The following is a 16500-nucleotide window of genomic DNA, read 5'->3' as shown; positions in this document are numbered from 1 at the left end:
TGCCGAGGAGTATGAGGACTGGTGGTTGAGTTTCTTTACTGCAGGGTGAGGTAGCTTGCACAGGGCCAGAGAATGGCCACAGAACAGCAGTCAGAACAGTGTGCCTGGCTTGCTTCTTTTTATCATTTCAGTGTCAGTTCATTTAGTCCTTAAAGGAGGCTTTCCCAGGCTATCTTTCTCCTGCTAGTCATTCTTTATCTTATTACCTTAATTTATTGTCTTTGCTAAATTTTAATGATCTGAATTTACTTTACTTGTTAATCATCTTTCTTCCCTACCAGAATGTGGGCTCCATAAGAGCAGGAATACCATGTATCTAGAGTCTGAGCACCTAGAACAGTATCTGGTATACAGTAGGCACTTCATAAATATTTGTGCAATGAATGAAAAAAATCCATTTTTAGGTACCTTTTTTTTTTTTCCCCCCTGAGACAGAGTCTCGCTCTGTCACCCAGGCTGGAATGCAGTGGCGTGATCTCGGCTCACTGAAACCTCCACCTCCCAGGTTCAAACAATTCTGCCTCAACCTCCCAAAGTAGCTGGGATTACAGGCACACGTCACCACACCCAGCTAATTTTCATATTTTGAGTAGAGATGGGGTTTCACCATGTTACCCAGGCTGGTCTCAAACCCCCAACCTTGTGATCTGCTCACCTCAGCCTCCCAAAGTGCTGGGATTACAGGCATGAGCCACCGTGCCTGGGTCAGGTACTTTTTTACAAAAAAATTAAGAGACAGGGTCTCGCTTTGTAGTCCAGGCCAGATTGCAGTGGTGCAATCACAGCTTACTGCTGCCTCAAATTTCTGCCTCAGCCTCATGAGTAGCTGGGAGTACAGATGTGTACCACCATGCCTGGCTAATTTTGTAATTTTTTGCAGAGATGGGGTCTTGTCATTGTGCCCAGACTGGTCTTGAACCTCTGGGCTCAAGCAATCTTTTGCCTGCCGAGGAAGCAATCCTCAGCATCCTGAAGTGTTGGAATTATAGGCATGAGCCACTGCGTCTGACCCATTCTTAGGTACTCTTATCTAAAAGATCATCACATATATCTACAGGTCAATTTGGGGTTACCAATTGTTAGGATAACAATTTAAGACACTTAGTTCATGCCACTAAGAATAATCTGAATAAAGCTACAGGGGGTGGTAGACATCTTGCATCTTATAAAATTACAACCGCACAACCAAATGCAAAAAAGTCATAGATTCTATGACTTTTAAGACGAAACCCAGAGCCATGAACAATTAGTGAGCTATATATATTAAACTTCCTGATTACATGTTAAAACTATTTACTTTTAAGTATATTTTTTTAAGTGTTTCAAATATTTACTGACTTTACAAAAACACACCTACATAAACTTTTTCAACCACAGAGCTTTTCTAGCTTTCTAAAATTTCAAGTTAGATCTTCTCAGGGGAATTTTGTGTGTGTGTGTTTCTAACAATGGTCCCTTTAGTCATTCAATAACCGACTCCCCCAAATAGAATTATCTGTTTCATAAATATAATGAATATATAAAAAACAGTATTATAACAAGCTTGTAATATATTGACTCCTCATCAAAAAACGGATCCTTTTGATACAGATCCATAGCATCAGTAAAACTCAAGAATTTAAGGGTGCTATAAAACTTCCAAGAATTTTTAACAGAAAAATAACAGCACCCTTGGAAACGAGTACCTAATTCCCATGTTACACATATTCATTAGAATAGAATATTTAATTTTTGTCATAAAAATGGTATTTTATAGCAAATTGGCTGATCAATTACCCAATTATAATTACAATATATCAAGCTTCTTTAAATGAAAATATTAGCAATGCATGACTTACCAAATATTCTTCTGTGCCATACAGAGAAACAAACTGCTCATCATCTTCTAATTCTCTAGCTGCACCAAAATCTGTGAGTTTGTACACAGACTGTCCATCTTCCCCTATAACACGCATGATATTTCCTGGCTTGATATCACGGTGCACTATGCCATTCTCTCGAAGATGATTCATTCCACCCACTTCAACAATGTAAAACAAAAGAAGTCATAATATATTTAGGTGTATGTGTGCATGTCTCAAATTCATTGATATAGTCACCCAAACTTAATATAAATTTTTCCATAATTTGGTTCAAAGTAATTTTACTCAAAGAATAGATAATAAATAAACATACATAATATCTTATGTTTTAGTTATAAGAAGTTTTAGAATGATAAAAATTAATGTAGTCTTAAGGAAGAATCCAGTGTCTCTTAAGTACTACCAGGAAAATGTAACAAAACAGTCTTAAGCATATGATTTTTTGAATTAGTTTGGTTATATATATGTGGGTGACTGTTTAAACATAAAAATAATAAAGATTCCCAAAAAGATATCAATCTTTCACCAGAGTTTTACATTTCTTTATCTTGCGAGAAAAATTCCCTAAAAAGTAAACTGGACTCAATATGTAAAACACCAAAAAAGAAACAGAAAAACAACAAAGTGTCAAACTTGTTTCCATAAACATGTATTCTCATATGCTTGACACTATTCCAAAAAGCCCATTTTCTTTTCTCTTTTCTTAAGGGCAAAGTTGTCTACTTTGCTGAAATTAAGCTATTTTGTCTAACTGACAGGCACTGTCACTTAGTGGTAACTTTATACATTTGCTTGAGGGCTGATAGATGAATGTTCAAATTCAAAATATGCAAAAGGTTTAGGGGTATCAATGTATAATTATTAAAACTCAGGAAGACATCATATCCATAATTTCTATTTGATTAAACAGGCTGTAGCATACTAGTAATATCATATCTCTCTCATTGTATCCTCAACTAACTAATCACTCTGCTTCCAGTGTCAAGTTCAAGAATTCCCGCCAACCTTTTACCTTCTTTATCACTTGACTTTTTCCCATACCTCAAATATTTGATTCATTTATTTTAAGATGTTATTTCCTTTGATTGCAGTATTTTTTTAAAAAAATAAGTTCACTGAGATATAATTCACACACAACATTCACCTTTTTAAAGTGTATAATTCAGTCAATTTTAGTATGGTCACAGAGTTGTACAACCATCGCCACTAATTTCAGAATACTTTTGTCACACCAAAAAGACACCTCATACCCAACTCTGTCTTCTCCTGATCCCCCAGCAACCACTAATCTGCTTTCTGTCTCTATGGATTTGCCTATTCTTGACATTTCATATAAATGGAATCACATAATATTGCGTCTGGCTTCTTTCACTTAGCATAATGTTTTCAGGTTCATCTATGTTGTAGCATATATAACTACTTCATATCTTTTTGTAAACAAATAATATTCCATTGTATGGACATACCACATTTTTGTTTATCTATTCATCAGTTGAGGGACATTTGGGCTGTTTTGATTTTTTATTTTTTGCTATTATGAATAATGCTGCTAAGTACACTGGAGTACAAGCTTTTATATGGATATGTTAATTCTTTGGGATATATACGTAGCAGTGGAATTGCTGGGTCATTTGGTCAAAAGTTAAACAATTCTATATTTAACTTTTTGAGGAACTTCTAGACTGTTTTCCAGAATGGCGGTATCATTTTACAATCCTACCAGCAATGTATGAGGATTCCAATTTCTCCATATTCTTGCCAACACTTGTTGTTGTTCAATTTTTTTTTTTTTTTTTGAGATAGAGTCTTGCTTTGTTGCCCAGGCTGAAGTGCAGTGGTACAATCATGGCTCACAGCAGCCTCAATCTCCTGGACTCAAGTTATCCTCCCACCACAGCCTCCCGAGTAGCTGGGACTACAGGTGCATGCCACCATGCTTGGCTATTTTTTATTTTATTTTTTGTAGAGACAGGGGCTATGTTGCTCAGCCTGATCTTGAACTCCTAGACTCAAGCAATCTGCCTGCCTCCGCCTCCCAAAGTGCTGGGATTACAGGCGTGAGCCACCACGGTTGGCCCTGTTTGTCTTTTTGATATTAGTCATTTTCATTGGTATAAAGTGGTATTTCACTGTGGTTTTGATGAGCATTTCCCTAATAACCAATGATGTTGGTTATTAATTGATTAATTAATGTTGAACGTTTTTTATGTACTTGTTAGCCACTTATGTATCTTCTTTGGAGAAATGCCTATGCGAATCCTTTGCCCATTTTTAAATTGGGTTATTTGGCTTTTTATTGCTGCCTTGTCTGGATAAAAATTCCTTGTCAGGTGTATGATTTACAAACATTTTTTTTCTCACTCTATGGGCTGTCTTTTCACTTACCTGATGTCCTTTGAGGCACAAAAATGTTTAATGTTGATCAAGTCCAATTTATGTATTTATTTTTGGTATTTGTGTTTTTGGTGTCGTATCTAAGGAAGCATTGCATAAAGGTCTTTAGTTTTGAATGTAAGATGTTTTTTAAAAATTCTGTTATTAAATTTTATATATAAATGAAATCACATAAATAAACAAACATACCCACATCTCGCAAAACAATTAAGAATTCAGATTCTGGTAGTCCATAGGCATTAGAAGGCTCTTCTAAAACAGTGTATAAACTCCCACATGGGCAAAATTCCATAATAAGTACTTTATGTCTTGTTGTTGTCTGAAAAAAAAAAAAAATCATTGATTGGGAATCAACATAAAAAATAAATTTTGATTATATGTCAGTACTTATCTGATTTCATTTAAATGTAGGATTTGTTACAATGATGAAAGCACTTTGCTTCACCTGAGATTCAGTATCTGTTGTCCATACACATATAAGAATTAACATCTTCCAGCCAGGCGCGGTGGCTCACGCCTGTAATCCTAGCACTTTGGGAGGCTGAGGTGGGCAGATCACGAGGTCAAGAGATTGAGACCATCTTGGCCAACATGCTGAAACTCCATCTCTACTAAAAACACAAAAATTAGCTGAGTGTGGTGGCGCATGCCTCTAGTCTCAGCTACTCAGGAGGCTGAGGCAGGAGAATCACTTGAACCCAGGAGGTGGAGGTTGCAGTGAGCCGAGATTGCGCCACTGCAGTCCAGCCTGGCAACAAAGCGAGACACTCCATCTCAAAAAAAAATAAATTAACAAAATAAATAAATAAAAAGAATTAACATTTTCCAAATTCCTATTAAGAAGTTGGATTTGTTTTTGAAAACAAACCACAGTAAAAAGTAGCTAAATCTGAACTACAAAATCATTGGTACAATGTTACAATGGTTTTGTTAAAATTATCTTAAATTTCTTTTCTTTTTTTTTTTGAGACAGAGTCTTGCTCTGTCTCAGAGCAACCTCCACCTCCAAGGTTCAAGTGATTCTCCCGCCTCAGCTCCCAAGTAGCTGGGAGTACAGGCATGCTCCACCATGCTTGGCTGATTTTTCTATTATTTTGTAGAGATGGGGTCTCACTATGTTGCCCAGGCTAGTCTCGAACTTCTGGGCTCAAGCAATCTGCCTGCCTCAACCTCCCAAAGTGCTAGGATTGCAAGCTTGAGTCACCACACCCAGTCACTTGAAATTCTTTATTTCTTTTTTTTTTTTGAGACGGAGTCTTGCTCTGTTGCCCCGGCTGGAGTGTAGTGGTGCGATCTTGGCTCTCTGCCTCCCAAGTTCACACCATTCTCCATTCTCCTGCCTCAGCCTCCCAGGTAGCTGGGACTACAGGCACGTGCCACCACACCCAGCTAATTTTTTTGTATTTTTAATAGAGACAGGGTTTCACCATGTTAGTCAGGATGGTCTCAATCTCCTGACCTTGTGATCCGCCCACCTCAGCCTCCCAAAGTGCTGGGGTTACAGGCGTGAGCCACTGCGCTAGCGTTGAATTTCTTATGTATAACAGTACATTTAGGACAACAGTTCTTCTAACCTCTTAAAACGAAATTTTTCTTATGATGACTATTGTTACTTCAAGGAATGGAGTCCTATCCTTAAAAATAAATGGGGAGCAGAACAGCTGAGCTGTCCCTCTTGCAGCAAAGCTCCAGTCTGCTCATTTGCGTCTGAGCTGCTCATTTGTTTTAAACCTTAATTTTAACATACCATTGATTATAATGCTTCATCAATTTAATAACAGCTTTACAGGGAAAAAGAAATACCATCAAATTACATATACACAATGATTATAAGATGCATACCAATTTCAGAACCTGAAAATGTGAATGAGTCTTAAAATCTACTATTCGTCTCTAACTTTTTATCCTTTCTTTCTTTTATAATTTTTTTCTACATATGTCCAAAACACTTTTATATAATATTTTAAATTACTCTCTGGCAGTCATTTCAAAAGAGAGAGAGAAATAACTAGAGATAACGAATTAATATTTTGGTTTTTTTTTTCAGTCTTTTTTCTATGAATCAAATAATGTCATAGATACATAATGCTGTTTGCATATTACACTGTATATATTAAGATCATACTACATATATATTTTTAATCTTGATTCTTCTCACATAACATCATATATAAGGTGTTCTGAGAAGATTAAAATTTTGGTAAATATCTCTTTTCATTACCACTTAACTACTGTGTGGTAAAATTAACTTTACCCAAAGAGAAGTCAGGCTTTGCCCCTGGCTACTGGAAAGTGATCTCTGGCCCCTGAAATGTCCTATCTGAAAGAACAAGACTTCTGTCTTTGTTCCTCTGGGGGGGCTTTGGCCACTGGAGATCCTAACAGCATGATTTATGATGGGGGCTTTAGAACACACCATATGAGTTCTGCCCTCCAGAGGAAATGGAGACTAAAGGAATTACCCCAAACCTCTGGAAGGGGCTGGGGACTAAAGGTCAGCAATACAGGCAATAAGTGATCCAGCCTCAGTAAAAACCCTGGACACCAAAGGCTTGGGTGAGCTTCCCTGACTGGCAATACTCCATGCATACTGTCACACATCAATGCTGAGACAGTAATGTGTCCCTCGGGACAAAGAAGCTTCAAGTTTGGAACCCTCCCACATTCCACGCTTTGTGTCTCTTCCTCTGGCTAGTTCTAATTTCTGTTTTTTTGCTACAATAAAACAGTAATTATAATTATAGCACTCTCCTCAGTTTTGTGAGTCATTCTACTTTCCAGCAAATTACCAAATCTGAGTGTCATGGGCAACCCCCATATTTGCATCCAGCTGGTATGATGTGAGAGTAGTCTTGTGGGAACTGTTCTCTCTGTGCAGTTTGCCAAACTCCTTTGCAATTGGTATCAGAAGTCTTGAGCAGACTTGGCAGTCTGGAAGGCTATGCTCTTAACCTTGAGTTTGGCTAATTTCAGTTAACTATATGCCACATATTCTAATTTATTCAACTTATTTAACCACTCTTTATTATAAACAGCATGCCAATTAAATCTTTATGCATAAAATTTCTGATTACTTCCTAAGAAATAATCACTAAAAATAAAATCACTAGAATAAAGAGTATAAACTGCATTTTTTCCCCAGAGATTTTATTGATTGCTCATGTTTAAAGGGATTAAAATAATTTCTATTTCCATTATTTCTAGATTACGTTTCCTAATGACATTCTTACTTCCACCATTTCCCCTTATAAAAATCAATTCTTTTATAATTGGACTTCATATCTTAAACTCCAGGACTCTTGAACTTTTTATTCTTTCGTGAAATAAAAAATTTTTATTTTTTTAAAAGTTCGATTTTTTTTTTTGTAATTATTTTTTCTTTTTATAATTATTTGACTTAACGTGTTACCTGTCTTTTTCTAGTAATAATACTGGTAACCACATTCAATACCCTTTTATTTCTTTCTTTATTTTTTTGAGACAGGGTCTCACTCCATCACCCAGGCTAGAGTACAGTGGCACAATATTCACTGTAGCCTTGATCTCTCAGGCTCAGGTGATTCTCCCACCTCAGCCTCCTGAGTAGCTGGAACTACAGGTGCACACCTCCATGCATGGCAAATTTTTATATTTTTTACAGAGACAGGTTTTGCCATGTTGCCCAGGCTGTTCTCGAATTCCTGAGCTCAAGTGATCCTTTCTTTCTTTTTTTTTTTTTTTGAGATGGAGTCTCACTCTGTTGCCAGGCTGGAGTGCAGCAGCACGGTCTCAGCTCACTGTGACCTCCACCTCCCAGGTTTAAGCAATTCTCCTGTCTCAGCCTCCCAAGTAGCTGGCACTACAGGTGCGCACCACCATGCCCAGCTAATTTTTGTATTTTTAGTAGAGATGGGGTTTCACCATATTGGCCAGGCTGGTCTCAATCTCTTGACCTCATGATCTGCCTGCCTCGGCCTCCCAAAGTGCTGGGATTACAGGCATGAGCCACCGTACCCAGCCACACCTGGCCACCCCCTTTTATTTCTTATACTAGTTTCTGATTCCATTTTTATGATATTTTATTTCTATTGTTCTATGTATTCAAGAATCCTTTAGGATAGAGTATTTGGTTGTACAAACCCCAATTTTCAACGGTTTTTTTTTAAAAATCCATTTTTTAATATTAGGTTCTATCTCTTGACTCATAACTACAATAAATGTAAGATTAACTAAAGTTTTACTACTTACCTCCTCTTCAATAGCAAATAATTTGACAATATTTTTGTGATTGAGTTTTTTCAACACTTCAAATTCTCTCATTTGAACATCCACTGGACGAAGGAAGCTTATGTTATTAAATACTTTGATAGCAAATAAATCACCAGTTTTCTTTAAAAAAAAGAGAGAAATGTTTTATTTATTCATAATATTGTAAAAGAGATTAAAAGGTAGCATTAAAACTAGTTATTACAACTTATTTTCTTATAGAATATCGTGCATCTTTTAGGCACAGGGAATCTGTACTAGGACTCTTGACTTTTCTAAAAAGTTAAAATGAATCAATTAACTGCTCAACATTTCTTTCAAATTACACCTTTTGGAATTTAGAAATGTATATTTTATTTCATATCATAAAGCTTTCATGAGGATACAGTGGGGCAAAAATCGTCATACATCGGAAGATAAAAGCTATAATAATATCAAAAGCAAAATCATCTTTCAGAGAGGAAATAGAAAGTGAAACTCACAAGGGCTTCTCCAAGGCTTAATAATTTTAAACAAATCAAAGCAGGACAGAGAGACTGAGCACTGTATTCCACCTATGAGATTTTTATTAAGAATATCAAAGTAATGCAATTAACTTTTCAGAATTATTTTGTAGCTAGGACAATGTTGGGGAGGGGAGTGGGGAAAGCAGGAGTTGCAGAGCGAGGCTAAAGCAGACTTCCTGGTTGGATTCTACCCCTGCTGCCCTGGGTTACTTTCTGCAACTCTACCTAGATGACCAGGGCAGGCTGTTCCTTCACAGACCCTCTCTAGACGATTTAAGGCATTTATTTCTTCTTCTCTACTGATGTATCACAGCATCCCACTCTCACTCTTTCATGACCTACTGAAATAGATCACACACAAAATTACAAAGCACAGCTGTAGTTGGGAGGGAATCTTAGAGGTTCTAAACACACGCTTACATTTCAGGTAAATAAACATCATATTCGTATGTTCTTCTTATTAACCTTCCTTTAAGATTCTCTTTCAGATCCTCTCACTTCCTTCCAGTCACTCTAATGAGCAAGCCTCTCCCTCGTGGCCAGTCCAGATCTTGAGTTTAGCCTTACATTTTCCCCCATTCATCCAAGATTGAACTTCCGTAGAGCACGCAGGAAAATCCTTTTCTCTTTGAGCCTGGGTTTCAAGCACATTTCACGGCTAAAGACATTTCATGACTCTCTATCAGGACCTCTGTACTGTTCCTGCTTTGGAGCCTTCTTTATACTTTCCACAGATTCACCACTTGGAGCTATCATCCTCCTCTCTCACTCCAGAATCGCATGATCCTTTTCTTAAGGCCATTTAACTGCTTCATAATCCTATGTGATTCCCCTCACCCTGGTCACACAAAATGCACAAACTGATATATATTCTTTCCAGAGGAAAATGAAAGATGAAAGAGCCAATGATCATTTTCAGACATATGAAAAGAGAAGAATTTAACTATAGTTCAGTTCCACTCTTTTTCCCTTAGTTCAGCAAGGGTAAAGACACTGCCAAATCTATGTATCACCCAACAGAGTGATTTTTCTTAAGCTGAGACAGACCTAAAACTCAGTCTAAAACTAGGAGAAACCTAACAGAGGAGCAAGCAGGGAAAATAATACAATTTTGCAATATACCCACTGACCTCACGGTCATTATTCTCCAAACTTGTGTAGACTATATCATGCCTGTGAGATTATCGGGATATAGGTGGAAACGTACCATTTTCCCTTTATTCACCTACACAGTCATCTATTATTTACTAAGTTAAAGTGTATACAAATAATAGAGAAACATATATATATTCTATATATGTGTGTGTGTGTGTGTGTATATATATCCATATGTGCAGATCAACACATCTGTCAACTCTCTTCCCTTCAACTTCACCGTGAATATACACATCCACACTCATACATTAGTAACTAAAAGCAATTTAATGAAAAAGAGATTAAGTAGGTAATATACTTTGAATGACGAGTAATACATGTAAGAATTTGGTCATTCTAAGAAATAATATAAAAGGGTTAATATCATGGTAAAAAATCCTTAAATAGTTAAAGGGAAGCAGGATTTTTTGGAGGATATAGTCCTCAACATTTGAAATTGCCATCATTAAGAACAAACATGGTTTCTCAAAGCACCTTCCTAGGAAAACTGTTGGGGACTAAATATTAGACTGGGCCTTGGCCATCTTTTTCGTGTGTGTGTGTGTGTTTCTAGTAGAGACAGGGTTTTGCCATGTTGCCCAGGCTGGTCTCAAAACTCCTAGACACAAGCGATCCACCTGTCTTGGCCTCCCAAAGTGCCAGGATTATAGGTGTGAGCCATTATGTCCGACGTGGCAATCTTTTAATTAATTCTTATATTTCTCAAATCCTCATTTTAGATTTCCACACTATAATGGGTAAATATTTGTTTCTTTTGGAGAGCTTCAGGTTGTCTTGGGGTAGTCTAATCAGTCTTCATTCATTCACTTATTCTTTCATTCAGCAAACATTTATAGAGTGCATACTATGTGTAGTCATTTGCATGAAGCACAGAGTATTTAAGTAAGGAAAGAGGAGCAGGATATGTGATGTATCTTCTAGTGCCAGGCCCTTTCAATATGTCTCATCCAGTCTCTATCACTATTGACTATCTCTCATCCCATCAGCTTCCAATTTACTTCCTTTCTAATCCATCCTGCTACTAAACTCGAAACTGTGTCCAGGGACTGCACATTAGCTTAGTTACATTCACTAGGTCTGCCACAGTGCCTGACACATACCAACTGATAATTAAAAGTTTGTTAACTTGGACTACAGGAAGATAAGATGATCAGATGTGTTCTCAATGCTAAATTCTGAGTCACTAGTCATTTTCTCCTTGGTATAAAACAAAAGCAATTTCTAGGATGGGGTACCCAGGATCGATCACAAGTAATCTGAGTAAGAATCCAGAGCTTGTGGATAATTCTAGATACAGGGGGAGGAAAGCTAAAAGTTGTCCGTATGGTACTTCTGATTCATTCTCTATGAGCCATAAAGGTTGTTTATAGTCAATATTCTCTCCCCAGAGGAAACAGCCCCTCCCCGATGTATGCTTATCTCATCGTCACTGACAGAACTGACTAGCAGTCTCAAGAATACAGGAAAAGAGGAAGCAATTCCTCTCTACTAAAACTTTAGGGCCCTATTTCTGAAAATAAGGATTTAGGAAGCTCCAAACATCATTTAGCTCCAAAACAAATTCATGGCACTGCAAAATTAGTTATTATTTGTATTATAAATGAACTGTGTACTCCATTTTTCCAGCTTCTTTCCCAGAATAGACTCTTTTTCCAGCATCTTTCCCAGAATAGGAAGTTTAATTATCTTCGATTTCTTCATTTTAAATTATTTTAACTATTTTTAATTTCATCCTCCACATGGATTCTGACACAAAATCCTTTTTGGTTCTTGAAGTGCCTCTGGGAATAATCTTATTTTATTCCCACTTCCACTACCAGGTTCTGATGACCTTATACGAAAATATGGTCTTTTCAACCTGGGCTCCTAGTTGAGAATCTCATTTTACTCCCATCTGCTTTGTAGCATGCTGTTTTAGTGGGAGTACTTACCCTTACCAGAGCCTATCAGAAACACCTGTGAGTTCCCCTCCAACTACACATCTGCCTCCCTACCATCCAAAATGCCACATCAAATGCTACCTCAACTCATTACACTGAACTTCTGTCAGTGAAATCACTCTCTACCATAGGGGAGCTGCAGTAATCTTTCCCAGTCCATTTTCAACCAATCTGTTTCCTTCCACTCACTAACACTTAACCTCTGCCACCACTGAGTAGATAGTTCACTGCCTGACACAGCTATGCCTTAAATAACCACAAAAATCATTAAAACAATTTCTTCAGACAAAGGGATCAAAATCACCAAGTCACACATTTTAGCGTAAGCATGCATCTTAGAACAAAATACATACAGTGATAAAAGGTCTTCAAAGTTTTCTCTGTACCAACCTTATGTCTTCCACGAAAGACATTTGCAGTAGCTCCTTGGCCTAAAATATCAGATAAAAGCCACAGATGATTAGAAGTGCTCTGCATCTTGGCTGGATCAGGCAATCCTCTTGCGATACTAAGAGAAAAAAAAAATTTGCAAATATGTTTTAAGGGAGTAACACAGTTAAGAAACAAACGTTAGCTGTTTTTAGTCTCAAGTAAGATCACCCATTATCTGTCGCTGAATTGAAGTGTATAAACAGTTCAATATAAATATTTAAGTTTCAAAGTATTTTCAAGTCATAAGTTGCTAATTGATATGGTATAAACTAGTCAAAATATGAACCATTATGATTCAAGTTAGATTTTCCTTTGGAGAGGTGGATCTGAATGTTCAGTGCTAGCCAAGGTAGATTTTTACTTTCAACTTTTTGTGCTTAACTTTCTGTGCTTAACTCTTTGGTGTCACCTTGTCTGTTTTCATTTGTCTAAAATTCTGCAGGGATGACTAAAATTTGACGTAATGGTATAAATGGATTATTAAGAGTAACTTTAAGTTGAAGATTAAAGCAAGATGCCATTTTCCCCATGATCATCATTTTGATTACATTATTTCCCTTTAAGTTAGTATACACTACACATACTATAATAAAATACAATAATATGACAAAAAAAAAAATCTAAGTTTCAGCTGACAGCAGTGGCTCATGCCTGTAATCCCAGTACTTTGGAAAGCCAAGGTGGGCAGATCACCTGAGGCCAGGAGTTTGAGACCTTGGATAACATAGAAAAGCCCTGTCTCCAGAAAAAATACAAAAATTAGCCAGGTATGGTGGCAGGCGCCTGTATCCCAGCTACTAGGGAGGCTGAGACAGGAGAATCACTTGAACCCGGTAGCAGAGGCTGCAGTGAGCCAAGATCATGCCACCCCATTCCAGCCTGGGTGACAGAGCAAGACTCCATCTCAAAAAAAAAAAAAAAATCTAAGTTTCTAGCAATCTTCAAGGCTAAAATGCTGTGTGAGCTTTGAAAAAAAAACATTAACCAATGATATACATTCAATTTAATTAACTTATCACAGGGCTGAAAGAAACATCTATTTCTCAGTCGGGTGCAGTGGCTCATGCCTGTAATCCCAGTACTCTGGGAGTCCGAGGCGGGCGGATCACAAGGTCAGGAGTTCGAGACCAGCCTGGCCAATATGGTGAAACCCCTCCTCTACTAAAAATACAAAAAAATTAGCCAGGCCTGGTGGTGCATGCCTGTAATCCCAGCTATTCAGAGGGCTCAGGCAGGAGAACTGCTTGAACCCGGCAGGCAGAGGTTGCAGTGTTCAGCCTGGGTGAAAGAACGAGACTCCATCTCAAAAAAAAAAAAAAAAAAAAAAAAAACAATAAAAACCAACACCTATTTCTCTTCTAATTTTGCCTTTGTCAGTGAGAGTGATATTGTTACTTACCTCCTTCAAATATTTTGAAAGATTAATTTAAGACATAATTTAAGGTGTTTTAAAATAAAGAAAATAATGTAAAATATAATAAATATAGAAAAAATTACTTTGTTTCCTTCAGAGCAGGGAAACACTAATGAAAACAAATGTTGCCATTGCATAATATTTCCATAAGCTAAAATTTCATCTACACAATCTACACAGAACCTGACAAGTATAAAGGAAAGGTGCAAAAATTATTATTCCTAAAAAGTTACGAACTCTTCAGAAATTAAGGATAGTTTCTCCAACCTCCAAGTATAAATATATAAACGTACCAAGTAGCCTGTATTATCAAGTCTTTAATACTGAAAAGCTATGGATCTATCAAGGTATACAAAATATCCAAGCTCCACATTGGACTAAAATTGATGTATGCTAACATAGCATAAACACTAGTCCTACCATGCCCCCTTAAACCTGCTGTACTGTCATCAAAACATGGATTTTAATATCCCTCCACAGTAAGTTAAAGCAAAAAGTAGTATGCTAGAGTAGGTATTCTGCGATGAATTAATGACCACCAATATCCCCAAGTTGGGTTAGGAATATGCAGAATGGTCAGGGGTCTCAATTTTACCAATCACAGATACAGCAGGATATTTTTATATAATTTTACTACCCATCTAATTTAGATAAATTTTATATACGACTACTGGAAATAAGCAATAAAAATAAGATTTCCTTTTCACAAATAAGGAATACACATTTGTCAGTTACTACATTTCATTCACGATACAATAATAAACGTCTCAACCATCTAATGAAAAACCTTCCCTAATCAATGTAACTATAAATGGCAAATAGTACCATTAGGTACCTGTATGTATGTACCTTCAGAATAATAAGAAAAATATTTATCAGCTAAGGTATCTGCTCTCTATGCAGATACAAAACTATGGTTTCTGTTTAAGAGTAATCACAATAGTGGTCAGGGGAAGTATCTTTTGAAACTATCTTCCAATAACTCCATAATAACATGCTAAAACATGACTCAGCACACCCACAAAGTGCTTGCCATATAAATCGTCCCAAATTTTTGACAAGCATATAGGCAGGCATTCAACAAGTATGTTGCTGATGATGCCGTGTTCAGCCTACTTCCTTATACTGTCCAAAACGAAAGTTACTATTTGTTGAGGGATGAAAACAGGTTTGACGACATGGCCTATGGACAAAGTTCCAGGATTTCCAAACACTACCCCTATGTGATTCATACACTGGGGCTTCCAGAGTGGAAAAGACCTGTCTTTGGTTATACATTTGGCAATTACTTGGGAGTTGTTTTGAGGCCACCTACTAAAAATACCTGGGATAGAGACTACAAATTAAACCCGTAAGTCAGGTAGACGAGGAGCAAGGAACGTCTGGGAATTCGTATTTCATAGGCATATATTTAAAATATCTTAGGCTTCTAGTTTCCGGTGTGAGTCAACCTCTGCGGACAGAACATCACTAAAACTCTAAGGAAACGTCTCTTTTTAATCCTCTGAAAATTCAATGCATTTAAAAATTGCCAGTTGTGTCCACTCTCGGAAAGAGGGTAGAAAACAGCGAATCTAACTTCAAGGGAAAGAGGTGCCCCTGCCTCCCCGGGCAGCCAGGGCCCAGGCCCGGTAACGGAGTCGTCCTCTTTGTGCCCAAAGCCCCCGGACGGGATGCAGGTCGAGGACCGGCCGCGCGGCGAGGAGCGGGGATGCAGGGAAGAGGGCCCGCGCGACCATTCCACCGGCTACGGCCGCCCCTGACACACACCCCAGAGGCAGTGTCCGCGCAGCCTGGGTCCTGGATGGCTTGGCCTCGGGTCGTGCTGGGCTTCTCCGTGCGCCCGCCCCCGCCCCCGCTCTGACTCAGCATCCCAGCCTCCCACAGGGGGCGGGAGCGCTCCCCGCCGGCCGGCGCAGGCCTGACCGACCGCGCCCCGCGCCGCCTTGGCCCCTCCGCCCGCGGCCGTCTTACTTACCCAGCCGGGTCTCCGCCGCGCCACCGCCGGCGGGCTCCCACGGCCTCCTCGAGCCCCAGGACACTTCCGGCTTCGCAAGCCCTGGCCGGGGGCCACGTGACCGACGGCCGGCGCGCCGGTGCGGGTGCGCGTGCGCACGCCTATGGCCCGTCCGGTAGCCCCCGCAGCTGTGGCGGCGACTGCTGAGTCGGCTTCCCAGGCCACGGTAATGAGGGGGATGTCTGGAGACACACCCCGTCCACTGTTCCCCTCGCCCCCCTTTACTCTAAAGGCGAAGTGAGGAGCCCTGAGCAGCGAACACAGTAACTGGGATTCCCGCAACTGCAAATCCCGCCCCTACCCCGAGCGCCGGCCGACCGACTCTGAACAAGGGATTACATCCCGATTTACAGGTGTGCAGAACGTGGGACACGTTGGGGGCAGGCACAGACGGCCGGCAGAGCCGGGAGGGATGGATTCTATGTTTTAAGGGCCCACTTTGGCTGCAGTGGAACCAGATGATCGTCTCACAGTAATTCAGACTTTACATTATTTTTTTCATTTTCCCATCACCCAGAAAGACGTTAAATTCTTA

At 38.8% G+C, this 16500-nt stretch overlaps 1 protein-coding gene across 1 annotated transcript in view; it reads right to left on the bottom strand.

Annotated features, from left to right (window-relative positions):
* TBK1 (TANK binding kinase 1) overlaps positions 1 to 16083 on the bottom strand; it is a 49009-nt gene extending 32926 nt beyond the window's left edge. Inside the window, exons 1-5 of the mRNA XM_023225089.3 lie at positions 15927 to 16083; positions 12493 to 12610; positions 8484 to 8624; positions 4446 to 4575; positions 1839 to 2020 (exon numbers count right to left, since the gene is read on the bottom strand). Coding sequence (XP_023080857.1) covers positions 1839 to 2020; positions 4446 to 4575; positions 8484 to 8624; positions 12493 to 12579 — 540 coding nt within the window. The 5' untranslated portion in view covers positions 12580 to 12610; positions 15927 to 16083. The remainder of the gene's footprint in view (positions 1 to 1838; positions 2021 to 4445; positions 4576 to 8483; positions 8625 to 12492; positions 12611 to 15926) is intronic.
* Between the last annotated feature and the right edge of the window lie 417 nt (positions 16084 to 16500).

This window comes from Piliocolobus tephrosceles, chromosome 10 (genome assembly GCF_002776525.5).
Source record: "Piliocolobus tephrosceles isolate RC106 chromosome 10, ASM277652v3, whole genome shotgun sequence".
Classification (NCBI taxonomy): Eukaryota; Metazoa; Chordata; class Mammalia; order Primates; family Cercopithecidae; genus Piliocolobus; species Piliocolobus tephrosceles.
This window is presented reverse-complemented; position numbering and strand designations above follow the sequence as displayed.